We start from the raw sequence: 19,580 nt of genomic DNA, 5'->3' as shown, positions 1-19,580 counted from the left end.
TCATGGTGATAAACTGTTGTAGAAATAACTGGATAGACTTGTAGCCAAGAGAGAACTTAATAAATCTTTAAAATAAAAGAAGATGTAATCTTTAAAAATGCTCATTAATGTATAATTACTCAGCAAACCACAGATAAAATGTTATGATCTTCTAGGTCAAGAGTTTACACTTAACATATGAGCCAAATAATGTCAAAATGGCAATTCTGAGTTTCACTATTAAAAATGAGACTTTTCCCCCCAGGTACCCTTTTAACTCAGTACTGAAGTCACTCCTGAGGTTCACCCTTCAGCCAAAGGTCAGACAGGCCTACAAAACAAAACGAGACTAAACGGGCACAGGAGCAAGGATAACAGGCAGGAGGGGACAGGAAAGCTGGTAAGGAGGAACCCAAGGTCAAGAAGGGAAGAATGTTGATATAACGCAGGGTTGGCAACCAATGTCACAAAATAATATGTGTATTAATTGTTTAATGAGAAACTAATTTGCTCTGTAAACCTTCATCTAAAGCACAATCAATCTATCAATAATGAGACTTTTAAATAAAAAATCAGAACTTACATGTGTAAATGTTAGTTATTTTGAGAGGATATACCTCTATCATTACTCAAACATTAAAAAAAAATATTCTTTGGGAATAAGATACAAATCCAGCCTATTAAGCCACAGACACACACAAAAAATTCTAAATACTTTACAGGCGTTTTTCAAACCTTTAGTCAGCAGATCTAGCTGCAAATAGCTCCTCAAGAAATAATTTTAGCCTCAAAGAATACCAGTGAGAATATTTAAAACATCCTTTTCAAGTGCAAGGAAAAAAAAAAAAGGCTTTTAAAAATTATTCTAAAATTAGAGCAGCTCTGCTGAATTAAAGCTATTACTCCTCCACCCTCTGGCAATTCTAACACTTTTTTAAGGTACAAATTTTACTTTATATTCATTTTAAGAAAATGGACTCTCTCATTCAACAAAACACATAATCTGCCAAAGTTTGAGCAGAGAAAATTTCAGAAGAAGACTCCCTAAGTGGAAAGGGATAAAAGAAAAGTAAAAGAACCCATGGGGATTATTCACTTTCATCTCTTCATTTGCCAACACAGGTTAGAGAACATCTTCCTTCGTTGGATCATTACACAAACGTCTCTAAATTTTTGGAAGGGGCTCAGTTTGAAGGAGTACATACTAGAAATAAAGAAACTAATGAGATCCTGTGGAAATACGGGAAAGACTTCAAGAAATGCTCTCCTTTTGGAGCTTTTCCCTGTTCAAACTTTAGAAGGTTCTGTATTTTATTTTAATAAGAAAAATGGTTCCCATACAGTTTTACTTTGCTGTTTGAAAAATCAAGAGATGCCGACTGATATCCTCCCACTACCAGAGGAAGCAATTTATTTCTCAGAGGCTAAATTTAAGAAAGAGATAGATAATTTTAGGACCTGAGTAAGATTATAAAAATAATGTTTCCAGCCCAAAAAGCTTCATCCCTTTCAGATACAGGCAGTCCCGGGGTTATGTACAACCCGTACTTAGGAACCAACCCCCGTAAAGCCTACTATACTAAAAATTTGAGGTATGTACAATGGTTCATAATAACAAATGGGCATCAAAACATTATTATTACTGTATTATTATGTTAAAGGTGTTTTAATATATTTGGAAGGGTTTAATGTTTTTTATGCATAGAAATGTACACTATATGCTATATACTAAGACAAACACTTGACTGACGTTAGACACGAACCGTACTTACTTTGTACAAATTCAACTCAGAGACAGATTTAGGAATGGAACTTGTTTGTAATCTGGGGACTGTGTGTATTTCAAACGAATATTGGTAGATTACCTTAGTGCATATCACCATGGTTGGTAAAGTAGAGGGTCAGTGAAAAAGAGGAAGACCCTCAATGAGATGGACTAACACAGTGGCTACAATGATGGGCTCAAACATGACAATTGTGAGGATGGCACAGGACCAGGTAGTGTTTCGTTCTGTTGCACATAGGGTCGCTATGAGTCAGAACCGACTTGATGGCACCTAACAACAACAACCTCAGCGCATATAAGTGATACACATAAATAAAATCAACAGTGGCATCAGAAAACAGAAAAAAATAAGAGAAGAACAGAAAATGCATGGAGGAGGGAACAGTGGATAAAGGGGACAGATGATGTAAAGCCTCAGAAGTACAAGCAGAAAAGCAGTTTCTTCATACCTTGAACCACTTAAAGCCCAAATGATTGGTTTCATGCAATATTTCACAGAACAGCTTCAGATAGGCAGTAAGTACCAGAACGGTGGAAAACAAGATAAGTAGAAAAGAGAGAAGGAAAAGAGCATGCAATTAAAAGCAAATTATAATAAGTTCATACAACAACAGCTTAAAAAAGAAAAACACATAACAGCAGTCTATATACCATAAAGACATGATATTTTTAATTGCCAAATCCCTGCAAGATCGCTAATGTTTAAGACATGTCTCCAAATAATGAGACTGAAGCAGAAGAAAATCTTTACAGAAAGAAAAAAAGGAGGGTTAGCATTTTGCAAATAAAGGAAAGAATGTAGGAAAATCAAGATAAAAGAAAATCCCTCCCTACCCTGGAACAATGGATGCCACCCTCTCTCCTCTGAAGCTCTCCCATACCCAAACTCTAATCGTTTGTAAATATTCAAAGAAAAAAGATCAATTTCCCCTCAGTTTTGCTAATAAATGTCAGTTTGTCTGCCTTTCTATTCTTGACACTAAAGAAATCATATATTTGTATCTAACATGGCTACGAATGGACCTTGTGGTACTTACTATCATTTGTCTGACTTGAAAACGTACCCTTCTTTCTTACTATTCAATTACCTTAACTCACAACAGCACCTGTGGTCTGATTAAGAGGGTTCCCTGAAAGATTCTGTTACTCTCTCATTGAACTTTTTTTTTTTACCTGTTAAGTATTTATGTTTCTTCAACAAAGAAAAGAAAACAATCACTGTAAAAATTATATCCCATGAACCTCTATATGAGGTAGATTCAAAACCTCAAATCACACTCTTACAAATGGGAATTGAGGTCAGAGCCCTCACTTGTTGTAAAACTATTTTTTTCCACTCACATCTTCCACCTTAAAGTTATTCTGCCTTCACAAAAGTTTTCTGAAAACAGTATCTCAAAAAACCTGTTTCAAATAAAGTGTAGCAAAAAAGATGTACGAAATATATAAAACAAATATCACAAACAGCAATAATTCTTAAAACTCTTTAACGAATCACCTCAAGGCTACAACATTCTGACCTGGGACTCTCTAGTGTCATGATATCTGTGTCCTTCATCTTTGCTATTAACCTTAAATATTAGAACTTAACTCCTCTTTTGAACAAGGCAGGGCATAAAATAAATAAATAAACTATTTGCTCTTAGAAATTAACATCACTGAGCCAGGAATATTTGTGTTTTCTCAATCAATTTAAAAGCAGGGCTGTGCCCAGTCTTGTAACAAGCACACAAGTTCCATGTCATCTCATCAGATACATGAGCATATGCTTATTACATAAGCACAATATATATGAAACCAGCCCTAAATTATTAATGCAGACCTTCTGAAACATGAGTCAATTCTTGTACAACTATATTTCAATTTTTATTCAAGTCTACTTACTTACACTTGATGAAGTGCCTCTGAAACCCTATGAATAGACAATATGTATAGTTTACCTAAACTGTACTGGTTCGGTTTTACCTTTTGTTTACTCAGCAGTATTGCCGGTAACTATATAAGATCGCAGACCTGTTTTTCAGCATTGGTCCTGGCTGATTCCTCTTGTGCTAGCACCATTTCCCGCTCTGCAGTTATCTGTACACTTTCTCTTAGTGCTTCTTCCAGCTCTTCAATCCTGTCATCCTTCTTACGGAGACTGTCCTGGAAAATGATGGGAAGACTAGGTGAAGTAGACTAATTAGTTAACCCAAGGAGAGCCTATTTATCAAGGAAGGGCTATTTGCATATTAAATGTTCTTCCTTTCAGAAGTAAATAAAGGTCAAAAAGATACCTTCACAGAGGAAAGAATAAAATAAGGAAAGAAAAGAAGTAAAGGAGGTTGAAGAAGTATATTATTAAGAGCAAAGGGTCAAGTTAGTTAAGCAAGACAAACTTGTGATGAAGGAATGAAACTGGCTGTGTTAGACAGCATAAGCAGCAAGGGCTTGATTATTTAAAAACACAAAGCTGTTTTCAAACCACTCTCTTAACTGGGCTTAAAGCCAGCTTTGATGCAGCCTAAGTAATTAGACTGAACACCAAAACATTCTCTCTCCCTGAAAAGTTAAGCCTAGATGACAGAGTTAAGTAAACAGCATGATCTTTTAGATTATAGTCTTCATATAGACCAACTGTTGGCAAATTAATTTTTTTAAAAAAGAAATGCAATAGAAGGCGATGAGTTCTAATGATTTCAAGAAAGGGAAGTCTTCTGTTAAGCCCGTACAAGAAAGTTGAAAATGGTAAATGGATCCAAATGACTGGTCTGGCTAAGGATGGGCAATTTAGTTAGCCAAGCAATTCTCATTAGCCCTGATACTCTTCACATAAGTTGAAAAAGCAACTTTTGGGGTAGTGAACATGGATTTCTAGCAGAACGACAAAAACTCCTAGAGGACTTTAAGATCATGTAAGATAGGGGAGATCCTAAACAATAAATGAAGCTGAGTTCAAGTAGGATGGAGAACTGCATTAAATAGGTTATTATAAGAATTTCCTCTTTAAATTTTTATAAAGCGAGATGATTAAGAATACAGTGCTAACATTTTTAATATATAAAAGATAAGAAAGAGCAAGGATTGTTAAACCATTCTCCAACTTTCAGGATTCTCACGTCGGCAAAAGATTTCAAAGGATTTTTGTCTCATATCTATGCAACCCTCATTTAATTATATTGCAGTTCACTTTTATAAGTGCATGGTACAAGAAAGTCCTTTTGACAATTTTGTCTTCAAGAATCTAGAACTTGCTATCTGTCAAAGGTAAGTCAGATTTTTTCTCCCAACTTTGGAGACATAGCATCTATTATTTAACATTCTTTCTAATAAAAAATTTATAAATTGTTTGCTCTCTCTCTCTTTTGCCTCAATTAAAAAGTGAGATTTAGAAAAAGAATATTCACATTTCTATGATGTATGTTATATTCCTTAAAAAAACAAAACAAAACTTGATTCTTCTCAGAGATAATGTCACAAAACACTTTGATCTACAGTGTTCCCATAAGTGAGGATCTGTTTTATGCAGGGCTGTTTAGCTATATCAAAAAGTGCTCTTTGTCACAATCTTAATGCTTCCAGTTGGCTTGCCGTGGGGAACAAGGTACTGTACAGTGACGGTTTCTAAAAGAGATGCTGAGCAGAAAGACCAGGAATGATGCCAGTAAAAACAGGGCCAAGGTGATTTCTTCTGATTCAAAGAAAACTAAATGTAACAAAAGAACTATGAGGAAAGTGACAGTTGCAAAGATAAGTTAGTTCAGCCCTCTCAAATCCTCTAATGAATGACAGTATTTGTAGTAACATGCAATTCTAAAATACAGATTGCTCTGTTTTAAGCATAAAGAAACACTGTTTCCCATAATTAACTTGTATTACATTTTTGTCCAGTCTATCATATCTTTCACTCTTAAACTGTCTTTTGGACATCTCCTGAGAGACTTCTGTTATCCTAATCTAAATCTTTGATTCCAATGAAGATGAAATAGTTATTCCAAACAACTTCCCAGGAATCTATTTCAAACACATAGGTTTACTTGCATTCCTGCATGGGATAAAAAATAGCTTTGTGACTTTATCAGTAAAACTTTTTTCAGAGGGAGAATGATTAGCAATTTGTTATAATGTAGAAGGTCAGACAAGTTTTCATAACGAAGGTTTTCCTGCAAACAGTGGTAAAGCCAGGGTATACCAGATGAGCTCAGTGGCAGGACATTTTTTTTTTAAGAAAATTTACTAGTCTTAAAGGCAAAGCCTGCCTCAAAATCTTTCTACAACAAGGAATAAGAATAAAAGTCAAGTGGAACTACATATAAAAAGAGAGGGCTGTTAAATAATATTTATGTGGTATTATAAGTTGCACAACATCTCAATCTAAAACTAAGTATGGAACCATCTGCTCTAAGAAAATTCTATTTAATCAGGGTAAGTCACAAGAGAATGAAAGATAGCAAATACCCCCCTTACCGTCATCAACAAAATCCATAACTACTTAATCCATCTAGTCAGTAAAATCTGGCTCCAATTTTGTTTTTTGGAATCTTAACAGATATCTGCTAAGATAAACCAAAGAAGTTTCCTTTGAATTGAACTACACTTTGAATCTCCTATTTAATAAAATATTGAGCTAATGCCAGAAACAAACAGGAGAACTTTTTAGTTCTAGAAACACTGGAGTCCCACACTGCCAGGTCACATTTATAATGATTTTCTCTTGTCTTGCTCTTTCAGTGAAGATTAAATACATTCTTCTGCACTCATATGCATAATATGGGTTCTCTCTATATATTTTAAAAAACATTTAAAATACTAGGGAAAAGATCTTAAAGCCCTTTAGAGGCCAAAAATGGTTACCTACAAGGGATAAAAAATCAAAAGCACTGACATGGGAGACTAGAAGACAATAGATTAATGCCTTTAAAACTCAGAGAGAAAATGATTTCCAATCTAGAATCCTATATTCAAACTATCAAATTAGTGTGAGGATAGAATGCAAAGCCTCAAAAATTTATCTCACATCACAGAGTCTCTCAGGAGCTAATAGGGATGTGCTCTGCAAAACTGAAGATGTAAACCTAAAAAGAGGAAGACAGGGGATCCAGAAAACCGGGAATCTACACAGGTGAGTGGTGAGGGGAACCTCAAGGGTGACGTCAAGCGTAGAGGATACGTACAGATTGGATGGTGGAAACATGAAGAAAGCGGGGGGAAAAAGCTGAAATATAGATTAACTGAGTACAATTTATAGGGATGATATTGGGAGGAATTTTATAGCTCTAGTAATGAATTTAGGAATAAACTGGTGATGAATATACAAATAACTAAACAAACAAAAAGCCCAAGGTAATTATTACTACCAAGAAAGACTAAAAGTCTAAGAAACTGTAATCATAGTGTACTACATGTCTCAAACACAATAATGTAAACACTGTTACAACTACACTGGGAGGATGGGTATGGAGAATTGTGTGTGGTGGTTTGTAAAAAAAACTGATTCCTCATTGTCCATGATAGAAAGTCAATAGATAATGTTCAAATAGGAACAATAATAAAACTACAACATAAGAATGTCATTTAGAAAGACAGAAAGGAAGCAGAAGACTCAACTGAAAGTGCTAAAAGTGGTTGTCTCAAGGGAGTAGGATTCAGAGGTAGATAAAAGTAAGGCAACCAGTCCAAACTAAACCAGTTTCTGCTGAGTCAATTCCAACTCATGGTAACCGCGTATGTGTCAGAGTAGAACTATGCTCCATCAGGTTTTCAATGGCTGATTTTTCAGAATTAGATCAGCAGGCCTTTCTTCCAAGGAGCCTCTGAGTGGATTTGAACCTCCAACCTTTCAGTTAGCAGCTGAGCACGTTAACCACCCAGGGACCCCTAGGAGTGAGATACCCAAAAAGCCAAACCTGTTGCCGTCAAGTCGAATCTGACTCATAGTGACCCTATCGGACAGAGCAGAACTGTCCCATAAGGTTTCCAAGGAGTGGCTGGCGGATTCGAACTGCTGACCTTCTGGTTAGCAGCCTGAGTACTTAACCACTGTGCCTGAGCCCTGTAGTATGATTTCACTTTATAAATGATCTAAATACATATTATTCTGATTTAAAAAAATCAAAATCAAAATTTTAAATATGTGAGAAGAATAAAACACACTGCAAATAAGGATATAAAGAACTTCTGGAAACAGTTACAACCAAGAAAACCAAACCCATTGCCGTTGAGTCGATTCTGACTCATAGCGACCCTATAGGACAGAGTACAACTGCCCCATAGGGTTTCCGAGGCTGTAAATCTTTGCAGAAGCAGACTGCTACATCTTTCTACCACAGAGCGGCTGGTGGGTTTGAATTGCTGACCTGTCAGTTAGCAGCTGAGTACTTAACCACTGCACTGTCAGGGCTCCTTAAGGCTATAAAGAACTTCTGGAAACAGTTACAAACGTGGCGATCATTTCAGATACTGAAACGCCAAACATGTGGGTTAACTACTTATTGAAGAAAAAGTAGTCTAGACAAGTACATTTCCAGACATTGCTAATGGCAGGAAGAAAGCTGATGAAAACAAAGCAAATATGAATTGTAAGTCACCATGCTCTTTAGCTTTTAATTCAAATGTCCTGTGAATTTCTTCAGGGCAATAATTCGTAAGAATAGTGTCAAAATTATGCTAAGAAATTCCTTTCAAGTCTTTTTGTAACCATGGGATACTCCAAATGAGACCATTTTTAAAAGGGACAATATATTGCAATAAGTTCTGCTGTTACTTTAAAGATTCTAAAGATACCTAAAACTTAAATATTCCAATAGCAGATGTCTAAAACAGGACAAAACCAAGAGTTTTCAAAATTGTTCCCAATCCTCTTTTCTGTAAAAATAGTTTCCTTTTTTTATTTTTACTAAAATAGCTTTGAGTAGATTTTGGTGATGGAATTTGACACAGAAATTTTTGTGGAAAAAAAATGCTTGCCTACACTAAGCTTAATGGCATATTTTGGTTTGAAAGAAGAGAAAAACCTCTAATCCGTGAAATGTCTGAACTTTAAGTAGATGAAGTGACAGTTATCACTACCTTCCTTGAATATATATGAGCCAATAAGATGTCAGTTGATGAGACACTGGACTTTCAAAAGTGTGAAATGAAACAGACTTGGTATACATCTGCTCTCGACCCAGGCTGGAGGAATTAAGGGGATATTCTGAAACCCAGGCTTCTTGGTGGCTTGAATAATGAGAGTGATTATATAAGATACAGTCTAAGGCCCTGAACATGTCCTTTACATTTCAAACTACATTTTCTCATTCAAAAAGTCCACATTCACCAGTCTTCAAGATAAACCACGAGGCAGTCATGACATTCTGAGTCTGTGATCTTGGAGAATTCTACAAAGAACCTCTGATATCTTTTTAATCCATTCTATCCTTGGGATAATCTCCAGATTTGAAGAATCTGAGGTTATCTGGAAAGTAGGAGGTTGATTTATGGAACTATATGTAGATAGAGATTAAAGATAAGGTAGGAAACATCACATCTGAGTTTGAGAAAATCATCCCTGTTGTTTACACGCACTCTTGACTTACTGCTAGCTTGGAATAAAGACTTTTTAATTTCTTCAGCTAAAAACTGTACCTATGCTGTCTAATACGGTAGCCACTAGCCATATGTGGCTACTGAGCACTTAAATGTGGCTAGTCCAAATTGAAATACGCTGTAAATACACACTAGATTTCCAAGACTTAGTACAAAAAAAGAATGCAGAATATTTCATTAATAATTTTCACTTATAAGATTTTGAAATAATATTATGAATATATTAGATCAAGTAAAATATATTATTAAAATTAATTTCATTTGTTTCTTTTTACTTTTTAAAATGAGACTATTAGAAAACTTAAAATTACACACATGATCACATACTTATATTAGGCAACACTGCACTAGCTAAAGTAATTTTTACATATGAAATGTATCTGTAAAAGGCTATACTAAAACACAAGTTTTATATAGATTTGGGGCTCTTTTCTTAGCTTATGTCCCATTAGCACAACAATATGAGTTAAATAGGTGATAGTCCTTATGACATATACTGCCAAAAGCTCCACCGATACTCAGCACTGAAAATCACTGCAGTGCTAACATAAATAAAACAAATTCAAATAGCACTTACTCTTCTGCCAACAGAATAAAACTGTGGATTTAAGAGAAAAAAAATTCATATATATGGCAAATCACTCTAATATCTAGTATATAAAGTACCTGTATTAGTTGTTTATTGTTAGATAACGAAGTACCTTAAAACCTAGCAGTTTAAGACACCAGTGAACATTTATTATCTCACACAGTCTCTGTGGATCAGCAATTCAAAACCAGCTTAGCCAAATACCATATTTTTCACAAATAATGTGCACCTTCTACGTTTGCTTGCCAATCACGCCCTCCTCCCATAAGGTATTTTCATAAGTGCTGCTCTGCCTATTTTTTTTTACAATGTTGCTGTGGAAAAAGAAAAAAAAAACAGCACAGTGTGCTTATGAAAATACTTCTCACGGGGAGGGCTTGATTGGCAAACAAATGTAGAAGGCATGCATTATTTGCGTTAAAATATGGTAGTCCTGGTTCTGGGGTCTCCCATGGGGTTGTGGTCAGGGTGTCAAGCCAGATTTCAAACCTCTGATGTCCGAGTGGGGCTGGAAGAACCACTTTTACTTATGTTTGGCAAGTTGGTCCTAGAGGCTTCTTGAGAGGACAGGGCTGCTTGAATATCGTTATGACACGGTGGCTGGCTTCCCTCAGAGTACATGATCCAAGAGAGCAAGTCAGGAGCAGCAATGTCTTTTAAGATCTAGCTTCGGAAGTCACATACCATCACTTCTACTGTCTTCTATTGTTCAAACAGACTAACCCTAGCCCACTACCCATCTGTCAGTTTGTTGTACTGCGGTGGCTTGCGTGTTGCTTTGATGCTAAAAGTGATGCCATCAGTATTTCAAATACCAGTAGGGTCACCCATGATGGACAGGTTTCAGTGGAGCTTTCAGACTAAGACAGACTAGGAAGAAAGGCCTGTAAATCTACTTCTGAAAATCAGCCAATGAAAACCTTATGCATCACATCAGAATTCTCTCCGATAGAGTACTAGAAGTCATGAGCCCCCTGGGAAGGCACTACACAGTAGTAGCAACAACGGACTCAACCATACCAATAATCATCAAGATGATGCGGGACTGGGCAATGTTTTGATCTGTTGTATGTGGGGTTACCATGAGTTGGAGCCGACTCAAAGGCCACTAACAACAACTCTAGTACAATGTGGGAGAGGACTAAAGACAAGCATAAATACCAGGAAGTAAAGATGATCTGGGGCCATACTGGAGGTGTAGCTACACTCAGTGGTGTAGCTAGCTCCAGTGTAACAAAACTGGATTATCAATGAAGCCAAAACTGCTTATGAGAGAAAAATGCATGTTAGGATAACAGGACCTTTATTACAAAGAGATAGCCTCTGTTATATGACTATATTAAAATGGAATAATACCCATTCTTAAAATGTAAGAAGTTTATAGAGAGCTTTCACAAAATCTGGATACAGATCAGCCCTCATTGGTTATGAGATCAACAAAATATACATTCTACCAGGAATCATTCAAAATAAAGCCTGCAGTTGGACATTGGTGTTCCAATGAGAAAAGTTTTCTTGTGATTTGGGTAAAAGTTAAGAGTAATCCAATTCAATTCATTAAGAGTTTAGTACTACTCAATGATATGCCAATCAACCAAAGTTCAATTGAAAAAAAAATTACAAAAATGTTTAAAATATATATACAGAAAAAACTTTACTAATAAATTTAGTCTTCACATTTGATGGACATTTCTTTCTTTTAGAAATCAACTCTTTTTTTTTCTTTTTAAGAAAACATGGGAGTGAAACGCTCAGAATCTTGCTGGCCCTCACTGAGTAAAGACCCTCATTAAACTCCTGTTCCCTCATGAATTTTCATAGTAACTTATTCTACTCTTAAAGTAGACTAAGAAAAACCCACAATACCTAGCCAAAACAGAGTCTAATTTAAAATTACAAGGAAAGGAATTATTTGTACTGTTCGGAGTTATTCCCTTTCTAGCACTTACTATCTGGAAGAGAAGTATTAAACCGGCAGCCTGGGGGAACAAGACTAAGTGGAGACAGAGTTTAATTTCATTCACCTTCCCTAGCTTGGACAGTTCACTGTTTAACCAATTCAAGCAACCTTAAATTTAGACACGCACTATGTCACAGGCAACTCGCTTAATAGTTATCCGGAGACAGTAAAGAAACGTGCTTTATCATTTTAAATAGTTGATATCACTTAAAATGAAAACAATATCTTCAGAGTTTTACTTCAACTGCTATAAACTGCACTTGCACTTATCAAAACTAACATAGACCAATTTTCCTACCACTGAATCAGGTAACCAAAGCCTATTTATTATGCCAACTATGAGCTGGAATCAACTGAATGGCAACAGGTTTGGATTTGGGTTTATACTTATAGCTGAGGCCAAAACTTGAGAACACTTCACTCACAAAGCATAAAGCTCAAAGCCAGAGGTTCATGTGACTAATTTTGGGGGGATGGTAAAGGGAGAGGAATTGGGAACTACCAAAGAATTCCTTATCTCGTTAGACAAGACTCCCATATTCAAACAAGATTAGGGCAAAAGCTGTGACAGCTATAACCTTAACTTCACTCTGGCATATTACCAAGAAGACTGGACCCTTAAGCAACTCCTGTGATACTACTCCTTTAACAAATCCCTCTGAACTTTGCTTCTTGATGTCAGCTCTAACGCCATCAAACTACTACCTACCACAGCGGGTTTTAACACTCTAACTTCCACTGCCTTTCTTTCAAATCAAACATTCAATAAGGAAAGCAAAGGCAAAGAAGAATATAAGTAAAAATAACTCTTAAAAATTAATTTGTCCCCCCCTTCAAACATCTCTCTCAAAATTAAAAGGAAAAAAAAAAAAAAAGAGGCTCAAAATATAGTGACATAAAAAGAGATCACTTCATAAGGACAGATCTTTCTAAGCTTTTCCCTTTTTCAGTGGCAGAGGAAAGCCATTTTAGACTTCACATAGATTATCCAATGTAATGCAGCCTCACACCTTCTCTCATCCCTCTTCCAACTCTGACTTTGCCAGGGTAATGGAGGTCATTTATTTGGGTTAATATTAAGAGCTGCTTTCTTTGGTGTAAACACTTCCTATCAGAGAGACTTTAACATATTCTGAAAGACATTAACTGTATCTATCCTCCTTAATGTAAAAAGACCGTAGCTCTTTATTATCCTCAATACTATTGTTTATTCTTCCTCCTTTTTCCCCATACCTCAAGCATACATACACATGCAGAAGATTTCATTAAAATCATTCAACATGTTAGAATTCAATTACCAACTGCTCGGACGCTTAGTGGGGGAAAATACTGAAGCCAGATGCATTAATGAAGTCAATTTTAAGTAAAGAAAGCTAACATAACACAGAAACAAAATGTGGTTACACACCAACTACTTTTTATTGTAAGGAAATGTTTTGGGTTAAACTTAAACAATAATTTCTTCCACCTTCTCCTGAAAGCCCCTAAAATATTTTCCCCCAAGTTAGAGTAGAGCTTGGTTATAACCTAAATGTTAAAAACAAAAATCAAAACAAAAGCAGATACGTTACATTAAAGAAATAAAAACATAAACATATATAATCATGTTTTATATGAATGAGGAGCCCTTCTGGCACAGTGATTAAGTGCTCGGCTGCAAACCTAAAGGTCGACAGTTCAAATCCACCTGCCGCTCTGTGGGAGAAAGATGTGGCAGTCTGCTTGCATAAAGATTACAGTCTTGGAAACCCTATGGAGCAGTTCTACTCTGTCCTATAGGGTTGCTATGAGTGGGAATCGACTTGATGGCAATGGGTTCATGTAAATAAGTAGCTTATACAGAGCATGTAGAAAATCCCATAGAGACTGGTCAGTTCTTCTCTTGAAAATTCTGGTAGCTGGGCACCAGAAACCAGGGCAAAGACACCGGATCTACCTAATCTTAGGACACATGTCTCTGCAGGTCTGTAATGCATATAACAGGACAAGCATACATTTTCAGTCTTTACCAAAAATCCCAAAGACAATCTTTTACTTAAAATGATAAACAACTGATGTGGTCCATAGGAGGTTGGCCCTTGCCTTTGAGGTCTTGAGAAAGGGGCTGATGCAGGCCTGCTTCTGTTTCCTCTTAAAAATAAATGAATCTTCTTGGAGCCTTCACCTTCCAAATGCAAACCAAGGAGGAATTCCCAAAGGAAAAGATTAAACCATTCATCTTATTGAGGTGAGAACACAGTAGTTTACTTGTTAAGAATTTTAGTGCCAAACGCAATCTTCAACTACTCATTGTTTTATGGGGAACACTTTTGTAATAAGTTCAAAGGATATCGCTAAGTCTTCTCAAAGAATAGGGCTAAACTTAACTGTAGGAAATAGCCTAATAGTTTACACATTATACCAATCAATAAACATTCTTTCAAAATTCCTTAGGTACTTAGAGAATGGACTGACTAAACGATTAAAGAACTAAAGGTTGTATGGAAACAGACTATTGGATATTCAGGCAAAACACTCAGAATATCCATCAGTAAATATGAGGAAAAACAATGGTAAAAAGGGAATTTAGTAAATCAAGAGTATAAACACAATATGAAATATGAGGTTAGTTTTTCATAAGAAAAATGGAGAAATTCCCACATTCTCATTTAACACTTTTATAATAAAAAAAATCAGTATTTAATAAGACATGTACTGCATATTCATGATATAAAATTTGGAAAGTTCAGAAAAGTAGAACAAAGACCAATGTACCACACCTAAAGATAACTGCTATTTATTATTTTGCTGGACTTCCTTCCAGCTTTATTTCATAAAGTTTGTTTATTTGTTTTCTATAGCTGTAATCATACTATAAAGTAACAGATTTTGAAGAGAGTAAGAATTTTAAAAAGAAACATACAATGAAAAAAGAATATTATGACACATCAGACTGAAAACTGTTAAAATTCACAAACAGTTAAAATTAGTATGGATGGATCAATAGACTTTAGTCTTTGATAAATTTATGGAGTTTCCAAAGTACAATTTTCTTGGAAAATAGAAAATATGGCTCAAGTTGTGAAACTATAACCTGATTAAAAAAAGATCACTATACCAAAACCCGAAACACCTGCTTAATGATTCTCCACTTGAAAGATTATAAAATACCATGCCCATTTGCTTTAGTATGTCTCCAATAACTCCCAAGGATCTTGTAATGACAAAAGTGAGATACCATATATGTATGTGTGTGCAAACACACGAACACACTTTGGGGAAAAGAAAACAAATAATAGTAAGTGATGAAAGAACTAGTAAGAACAACTGTAAGTATCTAGATTTCAAAAATAATCAGTCAAACTAGCCTATAAACCAGGAAATTCAAATCAGATAAATGAAGAGGCAATATAAAAATTTGGGAGTGAGAGGGGGAATGGAAGCAGAGACAGGGAGAACATTTCCCTTAACAGTAATTTTACTACTCTTTCATAGTGTTCCCTTCTCCTTTATTCCAAACAGTCAATTTTATCTTTCACCACTAAAACATCAATTTGAATACAATTAATTTCTTTTTCAGATTTTTTATTCCCAATCTTATTTATTTTTCCTCTAAAAAAAGCTATAACTGTTCTTTGGTCTTCTGTTGATTTGCAGACCTATAGCTATGCCTACATTCCTAAAGTCAAGCATACTACCTACATTATAAATTTAGGAATTTATTTAGGACCCACTTGGACTATGTGTTCAGTACAGCATCTATAATACACACTGTCGTATGTTTAGTTAAAAAAAAAAAAAGATAACTAATAAGTGCATTAAGTTCACAGACGCATAAGAAATCAGTAAACATTTATATAGTCACTATAACGTGCAAGGTACTCTGTTCTTGTGATGCCTCCCCATATGGAACTTAAAAAGAAGTTGGTTTCCTGAGTATGTAGATATATCAAAATGTATCAAATTGTATAATTTAAATATGTGCAAGTTATGGTATACCTCAATAAAGCTGTTTAAAAAAAAGTTGAATATGGCCAAAGTTTATTCTTCAGGGGCTAAAAGATTAATTGCTACATAACAATAAATCTATCTATCAGGAAATTAACTAGTCAAACCAAAGCTACTAGCAAGGGTGACTCTTAATGACACAGATGCTTGAATTCTTGGAGCTGATCTTTGAGGTCATTCAACTATTGAATAGCCATTAGTCATAAATTGCACTGATTATCAAAAGGAATTCAATTTTGACCAGAAGGAAAACTACCTAAAGAGTTCATTGCAAACACTGCAGAGTTTCTTAAAATAATTTTAAGACCTGTTTTGATTATTTTTTCTAAATGGTAAAAAAAATGTCACCATTTAAGCCAAGAGTTTTAAGAAGTTGTGCACATGCCAGCGATCTGAGTAGAAGCTTCACCTGCAGGAGAAGAGAATCTTCATGCGTCATCTCAGCAACTTTCCAGGGGATTTAAATAACAGATGCTGAATTGTATGCATGCTTTTTCAGTGTATTCCCTAACCCCATTTAATATTTGCAGAGAACACCATAAAAACCCACCCATGCCCATATTCTAGTTAGCAAAAATCTTGGTTTGCCTAGAAAGAAATTTAATTTAAAAGGAAGAAATTGTATAGGACTAAAACTTTAAATAGTTCAAAGAGGAGGTCTAGAAAAAAGAAACAAAAACTTGTTTTTATAAAAATAAGAACATTAATACAGGTACCCAGTATGCGACACACCATATACTATTACTAGAAGGATGACAGACCATCTCAATTTCTAAAAAGAGTTTTCTTAAATATTATTCCCATGGCCAACTTGAAAATGAAGATAAGTAGCCATTTCAGAAAGGGAAAGAATATCTTTGCACAAAGAAACTTACTATAGATAGAGCAAATCAAATCAAATTTTAAAGAAAAACACAAATGATTCTGTATCTAAGAGGATATGCCTAAATACATGTAAAGCTGCTTTTCCTCTATCTCTATTTCTATTGTTTTCTCTTTCTTTGAACTTTATTCTTAACATTCACCGGTCTCAGGAGAGCCGTCAAACAAGAGCCACAGCATGCTGTCATCAGTTCCATTAATCTCTCTGACAGTTTTTCACCAAGGTTAAATTCAGATACTTATCTTTGTTATAAATAAACTAAAAACAAAGCCCCAAACCACTAGTGATATGAGTACCCTTTCAGTCTTTGCCTTATTAGAATGTGACTAAAACTCACAGCTTTGTCAAAAGATGTACTTCAGTGTTACTGATCAAAGAATAAAAATAAATAAGGTAAATATACTCAACTAAGTGAAGCTGACATTTCCTTTGTTAAAATATGTGAAGCCCTTAAAGGGCAACCTACGAAATTTTAGAGACTTATTAGGATGGTGAATGGAATATCAGCACTAAAGGTTTTAAAATATATATATATAACTAAATTTAAAATTTTTATTTGTATTATTTATAACTCAGTAATGAAGTTACCTATATAAAATTTCTAAAAGCTAGAAAGAAATCTTAAAAAGTAGCCCTTAACCATATGGCAGATATAAACTATTCAGGAAGGGAAAAGAAAAATAGTAAAATCACACAGGGGCAATTATAAAACAATGCATTGAAAAGTACAGACCAATAAAGTATAATTAAACATATAAGCTGAGGAAACAACAAATAAGTAAAGAATAAGAACAGGGGAGAGATTTATAAACAAAGGTTAATTTTAAACCAGAATCTTTCAATGGTAAAACTGGAAATCCATAGGAAAAAAGTTCTGCATAAGTAGAAAAGCACAGATTAGGAAACCAATAAATCATATTCAAGGATCACCAACACTATCAGCTTTCCTAGAACATAGCAGTTAATGCTAGTGAATATCTCACCTAAATATGAGGTTAGAAACACTTAGAGGGTTTGGCTGATGGTTAGATGATTGAGACTTAGAGTTCTTGACATCTATCAACACAATTAAAAACAATAAACACTGATGGAAAATCAATTATATGCAAAGTAACAAGATATGGTCCTGAAACTCAAGCATATGGGAGAAAAGTGACACAAAAGCAATTAGTGTATAATAGAAGGTAAGATCAAATAAGCCCTGAAATCATAGCAAAAACAAACTCTAGCAGAAGTACAACAGAGGCATGATTAATTTTTGAACTGTGAGGATTTAGGGAGGCTTTATATAGGAGAGGAGCCATGGCGGCGCAGTGGTTAAGCATTTGATTGCTAACCAAAAGGTCGGCAGTTAGAATCCACCAGTCACTCCTTGGAAACGATATGGGGCAGTTCTACTCTGTTCTATAGGGTTGCTATGAGTCAGAATAGACTCGAAGGCAATAGGTTTGTTTTCTTTTTTGTTTTATAGAGAAGAAGCATTTGAGCTGGACCTTAAAAGGCGGGCAGGCTTTCAACAGTAGGCTTTTCTAATCCCAAGACCACCATCAGTAAAAGCAGCTGTGACTATGTTTTCATGTTTCTTTGAGAGGCTCCTGTTGCTGCGATTTTCCTAATTTCATGTCACCATACAGCAGTTACTTACGAATTGTACTTTAGCACACACCTTTTGACATGTCCAGCACGCACACAAAATGTTATAATAAGCATATCTCCTGTCTGTAGAGAGAACAATTTCTTATTTATCTATATCTTCACAGCACTCAGCACAGTGACTGGTCCATAATACCCAAAACCAAACCCACAGCTGTCAAGTCAATTCCAATTTACAGCGATCTCACAGGGTTTCCAAGGCTGCAAATCTCTACAGAAGCAGACTGCCAGATCTTTCTTCTGTGGAGCTGCTGATAGTTTCCAACCACCGACCTTTTGGTCAGCAGTTGATTGCTTTAACCACTGTGCCACCAACCAAAAAAAAAAACCCGTTGCTGTCGAGTCGATTCTGACTCATAGCAACCCTACAGGACAGAGTAGAACTGCCCCGTAGAGTTTCCAAGGCAGTAATCTTTACGGGGACAGATCGCCACATCTTTCTCCCAAGGAGGAGCTGGTGGGTTCAAACTGCCGACCTTTTGGCTAGCAGCTGAGCCACTTTAACCACTGCGCCACTGGGGCTCCTTCTCCGTAAAGATAATAGCCTTGGAAACCATAAAGATTACAGCCTTGGAAACCTTATGGGGCAGTTCTACCTTGTCCTATAGGGTCGCTATGAGTCAGAATCAACTCAATGGCACAACAACAACAACATAATGGCTAACTTCTTGAGTAAGGGAAACAGAAAACTCGGCAAAATTAACTGTAGATTATCAACAGAAGAGGCACTAAAATAGAAAACCATGAAAATACGAAAGGCTCATCATCAATACTTGTTTCATTGTTTTTATTATTTATGTTCTATATTAGTGAATATTAACTGGAATTGTAAAATAGTTTAAGTGTGGGTATGTATGGACGATGCTGGAGAAAACCGAGAAAGAGTCATTGTATAAGTAGGTCTTAGAAAGTCACGTGCAGGCAACTGTATGCCCAAGAAAACATTCCAAAGATACTCTGAGAGGCAGTGAATTTTGGTAAGCGTGTTACAGAAAAACTGGCCAAGGCAATATGGGACTGTCCACTACCTCCAAGGCCAACAAAGGATAATGTAAGCCATGTTATCTTCCTTAGCTAGGGGAGACCATTATGTGTTATCTCTTAACCATTTTGGACACATTGGATCAGACAGCTAACAGGGCTGTCATCCTGTTTCTCAGCCTCTCAGCAGCACTGA

At 35.6% G+C, this 19,580-nt stretch overlaps 1 protein-coding gene across 1 annotated transcript in view; it reads right to left on the bottom strand.

The window, feature by feature from the left end:
* ERC1 (ELKS/RAB6-interacting/CAST family member 1) overlaps window positions 1-19,580 on the bottom strand; it is a 541,536-nt gene that overhangs the window by 245,798 nt on the left and 276,158 nt on the right. The window contains exon 14 of the mRNA XM_004381205.2: window positions 3,779-3,910. Coding sequence (XP_004381262.1) covers window positions 3,779-3,910 — 132 coding nt within the window. The remainder of the gene's footprint in view (window positions 1-3,778; window positions 3,911-19,580) is intronic.

Source organism: Trichechus manatus, unplaced genomic scaffold, assembly GCF_000243295.1.
Source record: "Trichechus manatus latirostris isolate Lorelei unplaced genomic scaffold, TriManLat1.0 scaffold00081, whole genome shotgun sequence".
NCBI lineage: Eukaryota > Metazoa > Chordata > Mammalia > Sirenia > Trichechidae > Trichechus > Trichechus manatus.
The sequence above is the reverse complement of the archived record's forward strand: the minus strand, read 5'-3'. Positions and strand labels throughout refer to the sequence as shown.